Source organism: Prionailurus bengalensis, chromosome B2 (genome assembly GCF_016509475.1).
Source record: "Prionailurus bengalensis isolate Pbe53 chromosome B2, Fcat_Pben_1.1_paternal_pri, whole genome shotgun sequence".
Lineage (NCBI taxonomy): Eukaryota > Metazoa > Chordata > Mammalia > Carnivora > Felidae > Prionailurus > Prionailurus bengalensis.
In genome coordinates, this window is record NC_057349.1 from 142,923,001 (window position 1) to 142,940,267 (window position 17,267).

General features: G+C 49.7%; 1 protein-coding gene across 2 annotated transcripts in view; it reads left to right on the plus strand.

The window, feature by feature from the left end:
• Nucleotides 1-17,267, plus strand: part of TMEM181 (transmembrane protein 181) — a 73,111-nt gene that overhangs the window by 33,386 nt on the left and 22,458 nt on the right. For both annotated transcript variants that reach the window (XM_043593127.1, XM_043593128.1), the window contains exons 2-6: nt 1,140-1,243; nt 8,018-8,073; nt 9,863-9,953; nt 11,877-11,998; nt 15,217-15,327. In XM_043593127.1, the coding sequence (XP_043449062.1) occupies nt 1,140-1,243; nt 8,018-8,073; nt 9,863-9,953; nt 11,877-11,998; nt 15,217-15,327 (484 nt within the window). The remainder of the gene's footprint in view (nt 1-1,139; nt 1,244-8,017; nt 8,074-9,862; nt 9,954-11,876; nt 11,999-15,216; nt 15,328-17,267) is intronic.

Below are 17,267 nucleotides of genomic sequence, written 5' to 3' on the forward strand. Positions count from 1 at the left end.
GTGCACACAGTACCGTAAAAGCAAATAACCTTTCCTTCCGTTTCAGTTCTCAGCCTGGTTCTGCCTGTCCCAGGCGTGTGTGCACTGTTCTGAGGTGTGAGAAGTTCCTCCTGTCCCAGCTCCCAAGACCAGGAAATGCTATGGGAATAAAAAGAATGTAAAAAGCAAAGCAAAACAGCCCCCCACCCCCGTCGCTCATCTCTTTGGGTTTATGGGTCTCCTCGTTAGGTTATTTGGTAGCGGTCGGCCGCTTGCGGGCCAGACCTGGCCTGCCACCTCTTTGCAGTCAGGTTGAACTGAAACACAGCCACGCACACGCGTGTTCATTACGCCTGCCTGCGTGTAGAGGCAGCAGTGAGGACTAGAGGCCGTGTGGCTGGCCGGGCCTCACACATTTGAAGTGTGGTCCTTCGTGGATTTTCTTCTGACGCCTGAGGTGGGGCATTCGAAAGGAGAACTGATCCCTCCCCACTGCCGTCTTCTTCCAGAGCAGAAAATAGGACTGAATAGGCAGGGACCTCCTGACGGGGGGGTGGGATGGATCCACTGAGCTGCTCTCCACGTTGGAGTAAGTCACAGAGGACTGTGGGCGGCCTGCTCAGCAAAGGCCAGGCTGAGCTTCACCGTGTGGGTGGGTGCAGGTGCAGGGCTGTGCAGAGCCCTGGACAGGAAACGTGAGGCCGTGGGCTTCCTGGAGGGCCAGGTAGGAAGATACGTGCTGGAGGCACCTGCAGTTCCTGGTCTGGGCTTGACTGCGTCAGCAGACAGCCGCGTGCCCGTGTGAATTGGGGTCTTCCCTGCACCCAGGCTCTGCTCTGGCTGCTGAAAGTCGGGCTGTGTAGAAGGGCTGAGCCACCACGTGGGTGGGGTGGTGAAACACGCCCTGAGTGGGCGTCGAAGCCGCAGCACGTTCTCGCGCCACGAGGAGTGGGGTTTGGCTGCCTGCGGAGAAGCCCTCTCCCCGGAGCGCTTGACCCAGGGCTTAGCGGACAGTCCCCCACCCTCTGGTGGCCCCCAAGGTGTTTTGGTCAGGCGGGCGACCTGGGTCTTGGGGAGGCCCGCCCCTGAGGGGGGGAGGGGATGGCCCGATGTAGCCTCGGCCACCCCTGTGTGAGCCTCACCCGCTGGCTTCTCTGCAGGCTGGCGCCCATGCGGCTGTACACGCTCTCCAAGCGCCACTTTGTCCTCGTGTTCGTCGTCTTCTTCGTCTGTTTCGGCCTGACCGTCTTCGTTGGGATCAGAGGTAAGCCGCAGTTTTTGATCGTTTTATCATTTACAGTTACCTTAGTACCCGCTTTTCAGCCCAGCTGAGCTGTCCCCACTCGCTGTCACCCGCTAAGAGCCCTCCCTGCTGTAGAGGGTGAAGTGCCACTTCTTCTGAACCCACTGGGTGAGGGGTAACCCTGGCCTTGCCCCACACAGCAGCCAGAGCTTGAGTTTAGCCTGGCAGTACCGGGAGGCCTCGATGGCATACCTTTTAGCGGACGGTCCAACATTTCTGCAGTCTCCTGTGCTCGGGACCCAGCCTGGGCGCTGGCGAGTCCAGGACATGCTGGCCGATGGGGGCCGCAGGCAATGTAAACGGCCCGGCGCAGCAGATTCCAGGGAGGGCATGAGATAGCTGTGAGCACGGGGCTGGGGTGACCGAGGGGACCTGGGAGGCTGCTCTAGTGACGCCCCAAGCTCTTGGCAGGAGGGAGCCTGCAGGTTGGCTTTTGCCTTGTGTTCAGGGCACCAGGTGCCCTGGGGTTCCAGAGCCACATCATAATGCTTTTAGCTTCAGAAATGCCTTTGAAATCATCCAGTCCAACCCCGTTTTGCACAGATGGAAAACAGAACCAGAGAAGCTGGCCTGTTTTCAGCAGGTTCCCAGAAACCTGGTCTCTTCAGCCCTGTCTGGGGGGTAGGAGACCAGGAGCCTGTGTGGTTGTTTCTTCTTTCTTTCTTAAATATATTTTTTACTGAGGGTGGTCTCTGATAGGTGTTTGATTACGGCATTTCCTACTAAAGTCAAATGACACTTAGGCTTAGCGTGTCCCAGAGGCGGCTGGGCCTCCAAAGGCTAGTTTCTTAAACTTTTTTTATGTTTATTTAATTTTGAGAGAGAGGGAGAGACAGAGCGTGAGTAGGGGAGGGGCAGAGAAAGAGGGAGACGTAGAATCCGAAGCAGGCTCCAGGCTCTGAGCTGTCAGCACAGAGCCCGACGTGGGACCTGAACTCACCAACCGCGAGATCATGACCTGAGCCGTTGTTAGACGCTCAGCCAACTGAGCCACCCAGGTGCCCCTCAGAGGCTAGTTTCTTAACCTACACTGGATGTGGGCTGGGTGAATGGCCCAAGGAAGCTGGGGAGAGGGAGGTCGTTTATGTGCTGTTTGCCTGCTGGTGACGAAAATGATGGTGACAAGCAACTGTAGCCTCCTCTTTTCCTGCCTGTGAAGTCACCAAGGAATAAGTTACATTAATCACAGCACAGGACATATCAGTCATCTTACTTGATTTTCATAACTGTCCTTTTAAGATTGGTAGGAGAGGCATTCATGGTCTCCAGAACTGCCGTCTCATGGGACCTCAGCCAACTCGTTTCCTTAAGCCACTGTTGGCCGCAACATCCGTGATTATATTCAACCTTTTCCACTCTTGCATAAGTGAAAAGTGATACACCTGGGCTGAGATGGGAAGAGCAATGTCAGGATTTCCATGTCCCTTTCCTTCTTTCCAGTGAGTGCTGGTATTAGGGTTCTCCAGAGAAACACACCAATAGGATATACGTAGATACCGATATAGATGGATTTATTGTGCCTTCGGGGCCTGCTCGGGCGCGATCGTATATGCCCCACTTCCGTCGGATGATGGAGTGCTGCTACCGTGTCCAGCTCCGTGTCTTGCTGGGTCAGCCGACACGCAGCTCGTGGCGGGCAGCTCAGGTCCCCTGGTAACTTGGTGGCCCACGGGTAAGCATTTAGTCTCTCCTAAGGCCCGGTAGGAAGGCAAGAGCTGTGTGTCACGAGGGGAGTGGTTATCTGTGGAGGAGGGCAAGGCTTTGCTCCAGAGTCCCAAGGGTCTGCGCGAAGATTCATCTGTGGGCCCTGCCAAAGGCTCCAGATGACATCCTTGTCTTCTGACATTTCAGACACCTTTACATCTGCCGGATCATGTGGCCCCAGCAGCAGGCAGCCCGCACGGCAGCCTGGAGCTGGTGGAGAGCCTTCTCTTGTCCTGGCCCCCACTCAAAACTTGCAGCTTTTTGGTTCACGAGGTAAATGGGCCAGAGTATGACACCCAAGCGAGGAACACGTTGCCTCCAAAATGCAAAGAGGCGAGGCCCGCTAGGCGTCGCGTCTCTGGTTTGGTTGTAGGGGAGCCAAATACAACGGTTTATCTTTCACCTCAGAAGGGATAGCTCTACATGGCGCACGTGTATCTTGACCAGATTTCTTTCCGTTCTCCCACGTGCGAGTGTCTTACCAGGAAGTTTACAGTACTCGCTGCTTCTTGCTCACGGCGGCTTGTGGGAGGGAGAGGTGACCAAGGTCCGTGCGAACCAAATTAGGATGTAGGGCCGGAGATTTGACACTCCTTTGAGGGAGGACCGTGAAGGTGTATTGCTGGCCTGGCTTCTGGTGGGCCTCACTCTCAGCGATGAAGAAAATGGCGTTTGCCGGATCAGCAGCTGCCTCAGGTCCCAGAGGATGTGTGAATTTGCTCAAGCAATGAAACCCTGCCTGCAACAGCCGCTGCGGTTCGAACCACACCCGGTGATGCTTAATGGCGATCTGCTGTCCTCTCCAAGACCCACCCACCTTCTGCCCAGGCCAGATAGGCGAGTTGAACGGCCGTGTGGTGGGAACCTTTCCGGTTGGGGGATGGGAGAACTCACGGCTGCAGTCCCTCCAGGCATGCGATACTGCTTTTGATTATGTTTTTGTAAGTAGAGGCTCCCTGCAGGGTGGGGATTCTGCCAGGCGCTGAGTGTATCTAGTGCAGTTCTGCATTCTGGAACCGGGGACCCACTGGGCCCATTGTGACACGTACCTGAGCTAAAACCCCACTGATTGTGTGACCTCCGTGAGTCCCTGCTCTGACTGGTGGACCGCATTGATGTTTTGGGTCTCCTGAAATTAGGGTCAGTTCAGAGCCGGTGTCCGGGGGTCCCCAAAATGTATTTCTTTTCCCCAGTGTGCGGTCATCTTGGTAAAAGGTTGTAGGTTCCTTTGGGAGAATGATTAATAGTACACATTTTTGGCAGTGTACTGGGGTGCTTTCTTAAGGGGACCCTGTCTCCTCTTCACTCAAGGTTTGAGTCTGTAACCCGGCTCAAGTCTGGAATCTATCGATGGGCTGCAACTTCCTGTGTTTATGATTCAGGTTACACTTTTGTTCACTTAGAATTTTCTGCTTACACAGATCAGGTAAGACTATAGTAGGCTTCCTGTGTATTTCACTTCTGGAAACACCATAATCAACTAGCCAGCACCACAGGTCTGTGTGAATCAGATGGTCGGATTGCTGCTTTGACTCTCCTGTTCGTTACAGTGACCATACCCACCTTGCTTTTGGTGGCTGAGTCCCTCTGCTTGGCCCCACCGCTGCTGGGATTCAGCGACTCCCATAGCGTTTGGTTTCCCCCCGTTCAGTGGTCATGGCTCCTGCTCTCTGGGTGGCCTGCCGAGCAGGGCCGTCACAGAGCTCTTTCAGGATGCTGGGGCTCCCCTCACAAATTTATTCCTCACAGTAGTAGTGAAAGGTTTGTCTTCTGGGCTCTTCCAGCAGGTCTTAAATGACAAATCCACCCCAATGTTCTAGTCTCCCCAAGTCTCCCAATCCCCTCCTCTCCATTAAGCCAAGGCAGGTGTGGCATTTCTGATTTGCTCACTGGGGACCACCTTTTGGTCCAAGTTTTAACCAGCCAACCGAACTGTTAGAGCCCCTCCTAACTCCCTGAGCTCTAGCATGCAACGCAGTATCTCTGCTGAGTGAGCCCATGTCCATAAATCCAGCCTGATCCAATTTACGTTCCTTCCACCATGTTCCCCACACCCTTAGTAGTCGTTCCCATACACGTTCCCCAGATTTCTCTCTGTATAAATCCGAAAACTCAAGTATTCTTTGAGACTGTAGTGCATCTCCTCGTGGGTCATATTTGGTGCCTCACCTTCAGAGGCCTGTTGGGACTTAAGTCTAGTTATTGTTCTAGAAGCAAAGAAGGAAGGTTGCTCAGCAGAATCTGCATCGTCTTGCCTGATCCTCAGGGATCACTTGCGTAGGTAATGCAGGGTCTTCATTAGGAAGGAGGTGGGAGGGCTGTTTCTACTGGGAATGGAGAGAACTCGTCTAATGGCAAAGAAGATGCATTGAAACGTAGTAGCTCCACACCCCCAGCTTCCTCAGGATCCTCCTGTGCGTCTCCAGACCAGGATCCCACATCCCCAGACCAGGACCCCACTGCTCCCCAGTCAGTGCCCTCGCTTCAGCAGTGAGCCTGTGAGGCCGGTGTCCAACTTGCATTGTAATTCTGCCAGTTGCAGGATGAGATTCTGAGCTTGATTTTCAGCACTCAGCCCCTATGGCTACAGGTGATAAGGGTCTCTGTCAGGGCGCACAGAAGCTGTCAGATCATTTATGCAGCTCTGGAGCTGGGAATTCAAACCCCTGACCTCGCCTTTTCTTTTACCACGTTATCCAGGGACATTAGGAACAACCAGTCAACTTCATTCCATTTGTTATAAAAAAAAAATTTTTTTTTAAGTTTATCCATCTATTTTGAGAGAGAGATAGACAGCAGGGGAGGGGCAGAGACAGAAGGAAACAGAGAATCCCAAGCAGGCTCCGCACTGTCAGCATAGAGCCTGACGTGGGTCTTGATCCCACGAACCGTGAGATCATGACCTGAGCTGAAAGCAAGTGGAACACTTAACTGAGTAAGCCAGCCAGGCACCCCAATCATTAGCATCTTTATTATTTAAAAAAAAATTTTTTTTTAATGTTTATTTATTTTTGAGACAGAGAGAGACAGAGCATGAACGGGGGAGGGTCAGAGAGAGAGAGAGAGACAGAATCTGAACCAGGCTCCAGGCTCTGAGCTGTCAGCACAGAGCCCGACGCGGGGCTCAAACTCACGGACCACAAGATCATGACCTGAGCCGAAGTCGGCCGCTTAACCGACTGAGCCACCCAGGCGCCCCAGCATCTTTAAATCTAATCAGATTAGAGAGCCAATTCCAGAAACCCCAGAACCAATATTAAAAAAGGTCATTATTAATATTCTGTTCCTCTTTAACCACTCTTGTGCCAAACTCTGTATTAGTTAGGGTTCTCCAGAGAAATGGAACCAAAGGGGAGATACATATATATGTATATACTCAGACACACATACGCATAGGAGGGGGGAGGGAGGGACAGGGAGACAAGGAGAGAGAGGGGCAGAGGTAGAGAAGAAAGAGAGATTTACTGTAAGGAACTGGCTTGCATGATAATGGAGGCTGAGAAGTTTCAAGATATGGAGGCATAGCAGAGCTGGTTAAGTTCCAGCTTGTGTCTGGAAACAGATGAACACCTATGTGCCAGCTTGAAGACCGAGGACAAGACCAGGCAGAGAGCAGATTCTCCCCCATTCAGCCTTTTGCTCTGTTCAGGCCTTCAACCATTTGGATGAGGCCCACCCACATTGGGGAGGACCAAATTTTTTCTCGTCTGTCCACTGATTCGCCAGAATCATGTTTATCCAAGTATCTGGGCACCCCAGGGCCCAGTCAGTTGACACAAAAATCACCATCCTACGTCCTGTGGTAACATTGTTAGGATTTCAGATTAAGAGTGTGTTAGCGACCAGTGGGTTTGTCACCCCTCGTTTTGCAGATGTGAAAATAGATTCAAAAAGCCAAGTTGGCTAAGACTAGAGTCTGGACTTTGCGACTCCCAGTTCTTAATTCTTTCTGAGAAAGCAGATTGCCTTATTTCCTGGAACAGGGATTTGCTGAGATTGTGAGTCTATTTAAAATAAGCCTCACTGTGGGCGAAAGCCTCCTTCCCACAGAGGGACAGCCTGTCAGCATTCTTAACGGTTCTTAATGTTGCTACGTTACTTACATACTTGCTGTACGTACTCGAGTATTTCCTTCTGTACATGGTGGTTCCTGGGCAGCAGGCTGGGGATGGTCACCCAGGCAGCCCAGAAAACTGGCATCCCAGCTGAGTGTAATTTATTGTAGAACAAATTAAATTAAAATCTGCTTCACACTGTTTCCTTTGATTGCTTCTTTTAAGGCCAAAGCTCTGAACAGTTACATTGTAGGATTCCATGAAGCTTATAGATCTGTTATTTCAGGAAAAGCCTTGAGTATGCATTAAAATATTTTATACTTTTTTATATCCTGAACTCAATACATATTTTTGGAAGACTGGATTAATTGGATGAACCGATAAATGTGGCTTAGTTTTTTAGCAGAAATTGTTATACTTTATAAAATCTATAGACAGTGTCCGTGTCATTAACGGTTTCTTGGATCGGAGCACTACTGAGTGAGCCGTCATTGAAAGCAAAGGAGAGGTTTTGCATGTCTAGATCCCGTGGAAGTCACACACATTGTGTGGTGGTCACGTGATGTTCGCCTGGTCTGCGATGTTGTGTGTCTGTTTGTATGTTTATATGTCCCCTAAGGACAGACCAGGAAAATAGGGCCACCTCTACATAATGCGAGTCTTTCTTGGCATTTGAAAAACAATCGATAGGGGCACCTGGGTGGCCAGTTAAGTGTCCACCTTCAGCACTTCAGCTCAGGTTATGATCTCGCGGTCTGTGAGTTCGAGCCCCATTTTGGGCTCTGTGCTGACTGACGGCTCAGAGCCTGAACCCTGCTTCAGATTCTGTCTGCCTCTTTCTCTGCCCCTCCCTCACTTGTGCTCTGTGTCTGTCTCTCTGAGAAATACACGTTAAAAAAATTTTTAAGTGAAAAACAATAAGTTAATTATTGATATAGATATAACCTGGCTTTTTCTTTCTCTGTTACATTTTTAGGGCCCAAAGTGATCCAGACTTCCGCAGCTAATTTTTCACTAAGTAATAGTAAAAAGGTAAGACTGGGTCGAAGTGGCAGCTGGAGGGGCCCTAGAAACTTCCCGGTGACTCAGACGCGGTCCTGTCCTGCGTGGAGGGTCCCCGCACCACCCTTGCCCTGCAGCTCCCTTCTTCGGCAGCACGCATTTCCTACAGCGCTGTCAGCCGCTGGGCCCTGGGCTCTTGTTTGCCGAAAGGTCCTTTTCTGCTGCAGTGAATACTGCAGCACTGTGAGAGGCCGGTGGTGTTACCTGTGAGGGAGCAGCGGTTCCTTTCCAAATGCTGGTTAACTCCCCCTGATTCCTCCCGCCCCTGAGTCTTACTAGACTGTAAGTTCTAACAGTGCTCACTCAGGCATCTGACTATTTTTTATTATTTTTATGCAAGCGAAGATGCCCTCTCCATGTCGGGTTTCTAACAGGCACAGGTCTTTCTGACGATTGTTTGGTCATTCCTTGTATGAACTCGGTTTAAGTGAAAAATCCGTTTTCTTTTCTTTCTTTCATGTGGTTGATTCTTCACCATCTTTAGAGAAAAACAAAGGTCCTTCCAGTTGGAGAATTTCAGTACTCTTTAATAAATGCTAACTTGTGAGAGCCCAAACAACGAAACCCCTTTATTTTTCTGCATATCAGACATAGTATCTTTATCTGTAAACCGAATTCAGTTGTCCTACATTCTCATGGCATCATAACAAGTTTAAGTTGGATTATTTGCCCCCAAATATCCCCTTGTCTTCCTTCTCTTAGCTCCCTGGTGGGTTTTCACCCTTAAGATTTTCAAAAAAGCAAAAGGACGAAAATGCCCTAAAGCTTACCTTGTAATCCTTTTTCTTCCTATTCCTAGTTTCAAAGGGCCCTCTGGTTAGCCCGCTAGCATGTGTGTTTATTTTATTTACTTCTTGCCCTGAGGATCTGATCTAAGAGGTGCCGCCATGGAGCTTCCTAACCATAGTTTGGTCTTTTACAATTTCTGTCTCAGGACGTAAGTCCTTTTTTGACACCGAGAATAACAGCCGTCCCACCAAACTGACTTGCTTGCAAGAGCTCACGCTCACTTCTGCAAGATGCTAGACCACCCGCCGGTAGGCATCATTGCCTCGGTGGCTTCGGGCACGCCTTCGGGCACAGGGAGTTTCCGCGGGGCTAAAACACAGAAATGATATATTTACATGCAGAGACTACACATTCTAATAATGTGTTTCTTTGGAACCCTGGGTGGTTTTCAAACACTTACACAGTGTTCTCTGTATCCCAGGCTGCCAGAAGCCATTATTGTGGTTTTCAGCAGACACTGCTGAAAGTGTCATTGGCAGAAGTATTATTGGCAACCTGGTCCCCTCTAATTTTTCTCTCCAGGGGTGTTAAGACTTCACAAAAGCTGAAGACAACCAACCTCACCCAGCAACAGGTCTGGCACACTGCTGCTGGGGAATGATTCCTGTGAATACAGAAATAACATCTTTGATGTCCTTTATTATCTTAACAACACATCTCATTATATGTACTTTTAATTTTTTTCTCCAAGATGGCCTTTTGGTATTTAAGTAGGAATGTGATCCCAAGGCTGCAGGTGGTGGAAATCGCCTGCTTAGAGGTGTTTGTAAGACAGAGGTGACTGCAGTAGAAAGTCCTCCCTTTTTCTGGAGGCAGAATTTCACTGTATTGTCTAAATGAAAGCTGCACGTTTCTGTTTCAGAGCTAACACTCCAACCTTTTTTGCTAAATGTAAATTTTTGTATATTAAGACAGACTGAATGAAAAGGTCATATGGCTTCCTTAACTTTTTTTTTTCTTTTTGCCTTAGCTGAAGCCAATTCAAATACTTTCAAATCCACTGTCTACATATAATCAGCAACTGTGGCTGACATGTGTTGTTGAGTTGGATCAATCAAAAGGTATGAAGTCTGGCATTTTGGAATGATTTTTCTTTGTACAAAGCACCATATTTGAAAGATGGAGGGAGCTTTAGAATCTTTGAACAAGTTCTCAGAGGTGGATCACAAGGATGGTCATTATTCTTTATAATGGCAACAAATTGAAAGCCCCTCAAAAGTCTGCCAGTGTCTTCCAGAGTAAGTTAGAAGTAAGTCAGCATTGGTCAGCTCTCAGGGAGCACCGATCAGCTTAGCTAAGTGGCTGCAAAGCGTAGGTGCTGCTACAGCAGGCTTTTGCCTTGGGGTTCTGGGAGAGAATTAAGTTCTGATGCCCTGAGCCAATGGTTCTGTCCCCCAGGGAAACTTGGCAGTGTCTAGGAACATTGTGACATTTTGGTTGTCACCACTGGGGAGGAGGGATGTTACCAGTATCTAGAGGGAGGAGGCCAGGGATGCTTCTAAACAGCCTGTAGTGCACGGGGCTGTCCCATGACGAAGGATTGTCTGGCCTCAAAATATCAGTACTGCTGAGGCTGAGAAGCCCTGCCCTGCAGCACCCGTGGTTTTTTTTTTTTTTTTTTTTTTTTAATTTATTTTTTAACGTTTATTTATTTTTGAGACAGAGAGACAGAGCATGAATGGGGGAGGGTCAGAGAGAGGGAGACACAGAATCCGAAACAGGCTCCAGGCTCTGAGCTGTGAGCACAGAGCCCGACGCGGGGCTCGAACTCACGGACCGCGAGATCATGACCTGAGCCGAAGTCGGCCGCTTAACCGACTGAGCCACCCAGGCGCCCCAGCACCCATGGTTTATAACGCATCGGCTCTGTTTGTCTAGAGTGGCACTAGTTACATATCATTCGGGGGGAACCGAAGAAATGACCACCCACGTTATTTTCCATGTTCTGTGATCAGGCGAGAAAGAATTTGGTTGAGAAAGAATTTGAAAAGATAACCCCATGACCGCAGTAAATTAAATGAAAAAAAAAAAGTATATTACAAAAAACTTAATCCTTTTTTATAACATTTCATTATTTTTTTACAGTTTATATATTTTGAGAGAGCCCAAGTGGGGGAGGGGCAGAGAGAGAGGGAGACAGAGAATCCCAAGCAGGCTCTACACTGTCAGCACAGAGCCCGACGTGGAGCTGGAACTCACGAAACCATGAGATCATGACCTGAGCCGAAAAGTCAGAAGCTTAACCGGCTGAGGCACCCAGGCGCCGCAGTTTTTATAACATTTTAAAAAACAAAAATAAATTTGGCATCACTGTGTATTTTTATGTCTAGAAAATGGTCTGGAAGGATGGACACAACATGTTAATTATGGTTATCTCTTGGCGATGGGATTGTAAGTGTTTTATTTCTTTTTAATGTTTATTTTTGAGAGAGAGAGAGTGAGCGAGCGAGCATGAGCAGGGAAGGGGCCGAGACAGGGAGACACAGAATTTGAAGTAGACTCCAGGCTCTGAGCTGTCAGCAAAGAACCATGAGATCATGACTTGAGCCAAAGTCAGATGCTTAACCAACTGAGCCACCCAGGTGCCCCAGGATTAGTACTTTTTGTTCCTTGATTTTTTAACAGTGGACATAAAGACAAAATAATAAATTATATAAACAGAAAAATAAATCTAACTTTATTGTGGTGTAAAGTGAAGTTAAACATTTATGTGGGGAAATAAAAAATAAAATTTCATTAGCCATCAAATACTTGCCCTTTTGTGAACCAAAAATGATGGATCTGGAATGAAGGTTTTCACACAGGCTCCTGGACAATGGGTTGGAAGTAGAACCTAATGGAAAGGTTTTACTTCGCTGACAAGTGTGAGGTTTTCAAATGTGCCAAGGCTGAGGTGGTCAAAGGACCCTCCTGGGCTCTTACCTTTGCATCACAGTGTGATGTGCCTGACATGGTCTCTGACGCTGACTTTCTTTCTTTTGTAGAAACATCTATTCAGACAAGCTTTCTCATGACTGTTAAAGTTGATGGTGTAGCTCAAGATGGAACCACCATGTTCATTCATAACAAAGTTCACAATCGGACAAGGACCCTCACCTGTGCGGGGGTGAGTGCATTTGATTGGTCAGTGATTATTCATCACTGTTAGTGCATCACTGCTGCACTATTACATATGTGCTCTCTGAAGTGAAAGCATTGAGTCATACCAATGGTGGTGTGGAAAACGCACCTAACTTTATACATTGATACCCTTAGAAATTCTTACAAACTTACACACATGTACACATGATACGTGAACCCACATATGATGCCTGGTGTCTACAGGTGACTCTTTACGGGCTGCTCGTCATCTCTGAAGTCTGCCGTTGTTCGTGGTCATTCCGAATTGCCGGGGTCTCGGGCGTCAGCCCTGTGATGAACACCCTGATCCACCTGTGGGGGCTGAGGCCCAGGCCCCTTAGGAAGAGCAGCCTGCTTGCTTGAGTGTCTACTTTCGGACGTACTGTGTGGTCATGGGTTAGGAAACCTGGCGGTCCAAAGTGAGAAAGGAACCCTCACTCTCGATTATTTTTTGGCACCATATTCTGTTGGAATCCCAGGAATGAGAGCCAGAACCCCTCTGTATAGGGCTGGGAAGCTCCCTAGGACTCAGCAGGTGGCCTGGAGAACATGGGGAACATCAGAAAAGAGAATGCATTGGAGTGTAGGGTTAGGAAAGTGGTTTCCCCGACAGGTCTCATGCCTGGCTTTCCATGCAGTCAGGTTTCATTGAGTCCCCAGAGCAGGCCCACGGAGCAGGCACTGTTACCAGAGCCCCAAATTATGTAAGAAACTGAGGCTCCGAAAGGTCAGAGTACTTGCCTGAGGTGACGCTAGTGACAGGGGGGGCCAGGATTTCAGCTCGTGGTTTGTTATTGTGCAGCGTGTATCCTTAGCAACCACGCACCGCCCTGTTGAGAAGAGTGAAGAGCAGGACTGTTTGTCCTGGCAGGAAAGGATTCAGATGGCAGGGCTCCTGTTGGATGGCTGGCCCCCGTCTGTGGTTCCCTGGCCCGCATCTATGGTTCCTCCCTGCCAGGGCCTGCTCCCTGGGACCGCGTGGCAGCTCCCCCCACTGGGTCGGCCTCATGGGCCTGGCAGGTGCTGCTCCGGAAACACAAGTGACCAGACCCTCGTTCTGCCTCCTCTGTAATCACCCACGGGAGCAGGGCTGGGCCGGCCTGTAACGTGTTCTCCTTGACTGCAGGGTGGGGTTACGCCTTCCCTGACCATCCTCATAAAGTGGCAAGGATCAAGTCGAATATCATATGTGAGCGCCTGCGTGTTGGTGCCCATGGGGCCCTGCACCTGCCGTGTCTGTGTCCAGTAGGTGCTGTGTTAGCTCCACCAGTACACGGGAGGGATGATGGATGCGGGGTCTGAAAGGACCTCTGCTCAGGCCTTGGCCCTGCCTCCACCCCCGGGAAGGCTGGAGTCCGCCCTCAGCTGGCCTTGCTCTTTCTCGCACCGAACAGGCGGTCAGTGACTTCGTCCTAAGGCTGGTGTGACTAATCTTTCTGGTTTGCGAGGACTGAGGAGTTCCCAGGATGGGAGACTTTCCCTTTGAAACTGGGGAAGGTCTCAGGCCAACTAGGAAGACTCGGGCACCTTGTATAGTGCCAGGCTGCCTGTGAGGCTGCTTGCCTGCACTGCTGTGGCACTGCCCGCCACACTGTGCACCTTGACAGTGGCCCTTTGTGCCTCTCCGCGGTGTCTCCCCTCTCCTGTCGGTGGCCCTACTTCAGTTTACGCTGTGTCGCCTTGGGGACTTCTCTGTTCTGTTCTGTCTGTGCAGGTCCCACCCTAGCTCTCCCAGGAGCATTGCCCTGACTTAAAAAAAGATGGGATTTTTTATGTTGTAGAGATATCAACCACCCTTTACGCTGCCTTTGTCTTGATGTGAAGAGAAAACGCTGTCTGCCTCGGGTAGCAAGTGGTCCGCTCCGGGCGGGTGACAGGCTGCTGTGCTCTCATCAAGTGATTGCACAAGCACATCATAATCGGTGCTTGAACCACAGCTTGAACTCAGACCCCCTCCTCTCCCTCCCAGATCATCAGGTGGGCTCACTATAGCTTTTTTAAACCTGAAGATATGTACAGCCTGAGGTATAACCGTGTTGTTAACGTAAACGTCCCCTGAAAGTCCAGATTTGTAAGAAGTGGTCACCTGTGCGACATGAATACCTTCACAAGTGCGATCCTCTCCATTCCTGATCACGCCCAGGACTTAGCTGCCCCTCTCTCCATGCGTCCTCCTGTGACCCGACTTTGAGGAACAAAAGGTGGATTTGGGTTTGCTGAGACCAGGCAAGGCAGGCACACCACCTTCTTCTGATTTCTTCCCCGGCCCTGAGGTCAGCACCCCTGCCTTCAGATTGTCCTCATATCTTTTGAAGGCTTCTTAAGAACACCCAGATCTGTTTTCCTACCCTGACCTCAGACATTCCTAGCTCGGGGAGTCTCTGATCAGTGGTAGGGGTGACTGCCCTGTTCAAAGCCACAGCTGTCACAGGTGCCACCCAGAGACTGGGCTGTCAGACACGGAGAGAACTTCTGATGGGGTGTGCCAGGCGGCGTGGCTGTGCCAAGGTCACTGCCTGCCTGGCCACCGAGTACACATCCCCATCCGGAGTGAGGGCTCCACCACCCCAGTGAATAGAGGGGAGCCGGTTCCTAGTTGTACAAGACAGAAGACGGGGGGGCTCTTGGCCGACAGATGAGCACACACACCTGTGTGATCACACTAGCCATTGTTCCCACAGCCTTTGTCTTAGGTGTGGGCCTGACCTCCTAACAGAGACTACAGGGGCTCTGCGTAGGAAGGACCAGGCATTGGGGCGAGGAGGCATGCAGTCCACTCTGTATATTGTTCAGCAGCTGTGGAAGTGAGCAGGGAGGAGAGTGGGGGGGGGGGGGTGTCTGATTTGTTGTGTCTTGGCTTACACCACCCCCCACCCCACCCTATTGTATTTGTGTGAACGGCAGGTTTGCATTGTGTAGTTACCTTTTTTATGCGGGTGACACTGTTCTGAATCATCCAAAGTAGAACGATTCTAATGATTATAAACCATATATTGTTTGTTTGTTTCCAAAAATACCCATTTGGTTCTTTCTTTCTAAGAATTGTTTTTGGCTGATGTCTGAATTTTTCTGGGCTCTGGCAAGTTCCCTGGAGGTGGTTCATTGTGCTCCTGTGTCGTTGCCATGTGTTACTTCATGGGTCAATTGCTGGGGGAGCCGACCTTGCTTGCTTTAAAAACACAGCTCTTCCTTGTGTCTTTGCAGAAGTGTGCAGAAATTATTGTGGCTCACCTCGGCTACTTGAATTACACTCAGTATACCGTGACTGTGGGATTCGAACACCTGAAGCTAGCCATCAAGGAAATGAACTTTACAGTAAGTATGCCAGCTGCCCTCAGTGTCTCCGTGGCTTGTTTAGTTCTCAGCCTTCTGCCAAATGATTGAAATAAATGTCAGCTTTGAAATCCTGTTATTTGGGACAAGGGCAGACACGCACAGTTTTTAAAAACTATAGAGAAACCATAATTTCTTAAATATACGGAACCAAGAATAGTTTAAAGGAACAACATGAAATTAGAAAGCCTTTGTGGTGTTCTGAGATTCAGAACAGAGAGAATAGAGAGTAGCCTTCCAGTTGGAAGGTCAGGAAGAGGTTGTCAGGTGCACCCTCCTGGTAGCCGAACAGGTGGGACCCCCTTCACCTTGCTTGTGGTCTGCCCTTGGGCTCCGCTGGGACCTGCGGTGAGGCTCGGGCACTGCTCTCACAGGGCCCACCCGGTGTGCAGCTTGCAGGGTTAGATTTCCCAGTCTTGTGCCCCGCTGAAATCAACCTCTTTGTTCCTTCCGTTCGTTTGTTCCACGATATAACCAGCACAGTGACCGGGAGTATGGCTTTGAGCTGGTTTAGATCCTGGCACCATGAGCAGATTCTGTTTCCTCTGTTTCTTATCTGTAAACTAGCTGCCTCACAAAGCCTGTGGATCAAATGAAGGTGGTAATGGGTTCCTTTTGAAAAGCAGTCTTTTATTGAGCCAGACCTCACATCCCCTAGAAGCAGCCTGGGGGCAGCCACTCCCCATTCCTCCCTCCCCCGTCCCTGAGGGACTGAGAAGTCACTCACCTTCTTTCTGTCTCTGTGGATTAGCCTGTTGGGGACATTTCATGTGACTGGATTCTTACCATGTGTGGTCTTTTGTGACTGACTTCTCTCCTGAAGCATAGTACTTTCAAGAGTTCATCTGTGCTCTTGAGGACGTCAGCACTTCATTCTCTCTCTGCTGCGTGATGGTTCACTGTGTGGGTGGACTGCATTTTGTGTGTCTGCTCATTGCTTGATGGGCATTTGGGATATTTCCATTTGGGGCTTTTATGAATAATGCTGCTGTGAACGTTCATGTGAGGGTTTTTATGTGGACTGACGGGCACCCTCTCCTGAGAGGTTTGACGTGTAGGCCCTCTTCTGCGGTCTTGACATGCACGGCCTCACCCGCCCCACCTCTGTACTGGTGCCTGTGGTCCCCATTTTCCCGGGGGGCCTCTGGAGGTCAGCCAGGCTCGGAATCATTCATAGTGCCTGTTCATCGTAGGCGCTCAACAAATGGCACCTGTTAACGTTCATATTACTTATTTTTTCACTTTCTGTCTCCAGACTACCCTGGAGTGACTTTTATTCTGTACCTATGTGATGGCTTTGCAGATATTTAAATATGTTGTCTCGGTCCCTCTGAGGTTCTTCCTTGACATGGCCCTCGGGGTGGCTTCTGTGCCTCTCGGGCTCCTGGGTTTCCTTTCTGTGGCTGCCCGTGTCAGCCTGGCCGAGGGGACGGCTGCTTGTCAAGCAGAAGGAGTAGGTGGCCCTCCAGGTGCTGCTGGAACCAGACAGCTGGCTCCTCTGGCAGCCTCCTCACCTGTCGGCTTGTGTGCTGCCTGCTGGTAAGGACTCCTTGGACTTTTTCCACTGTAACTGCTGTTGAGTCTGGCCTTTTTCATTCTCTGCTTCTTTGGTTAGTTTGTAACAATTCTTAGACTCTGCTCAGACCTTAACACTTTGCTCTTGAATTTCTTTTCAGCAGCTTTGACTTCTTGGTCTAGCCTCTCCTGATCTTTTGAGTTTGAATCTGGATTCTGTTCTTTGTCGTATGAAGATTTCCTAGAGCTTTGTCCTCAGAAAGTCTGGCCAGCATTCTGCCTGTGTCCTCAAGTTCATAGGGTCTGAGACAGATGCCCCAAGCTCAGCCTTGCTGATCCTGTCTTGTGCTAATCATCTGTGCTTTAGACTTTGCTATTTCAGAATTACCTGGAATCAAGAATGCAGA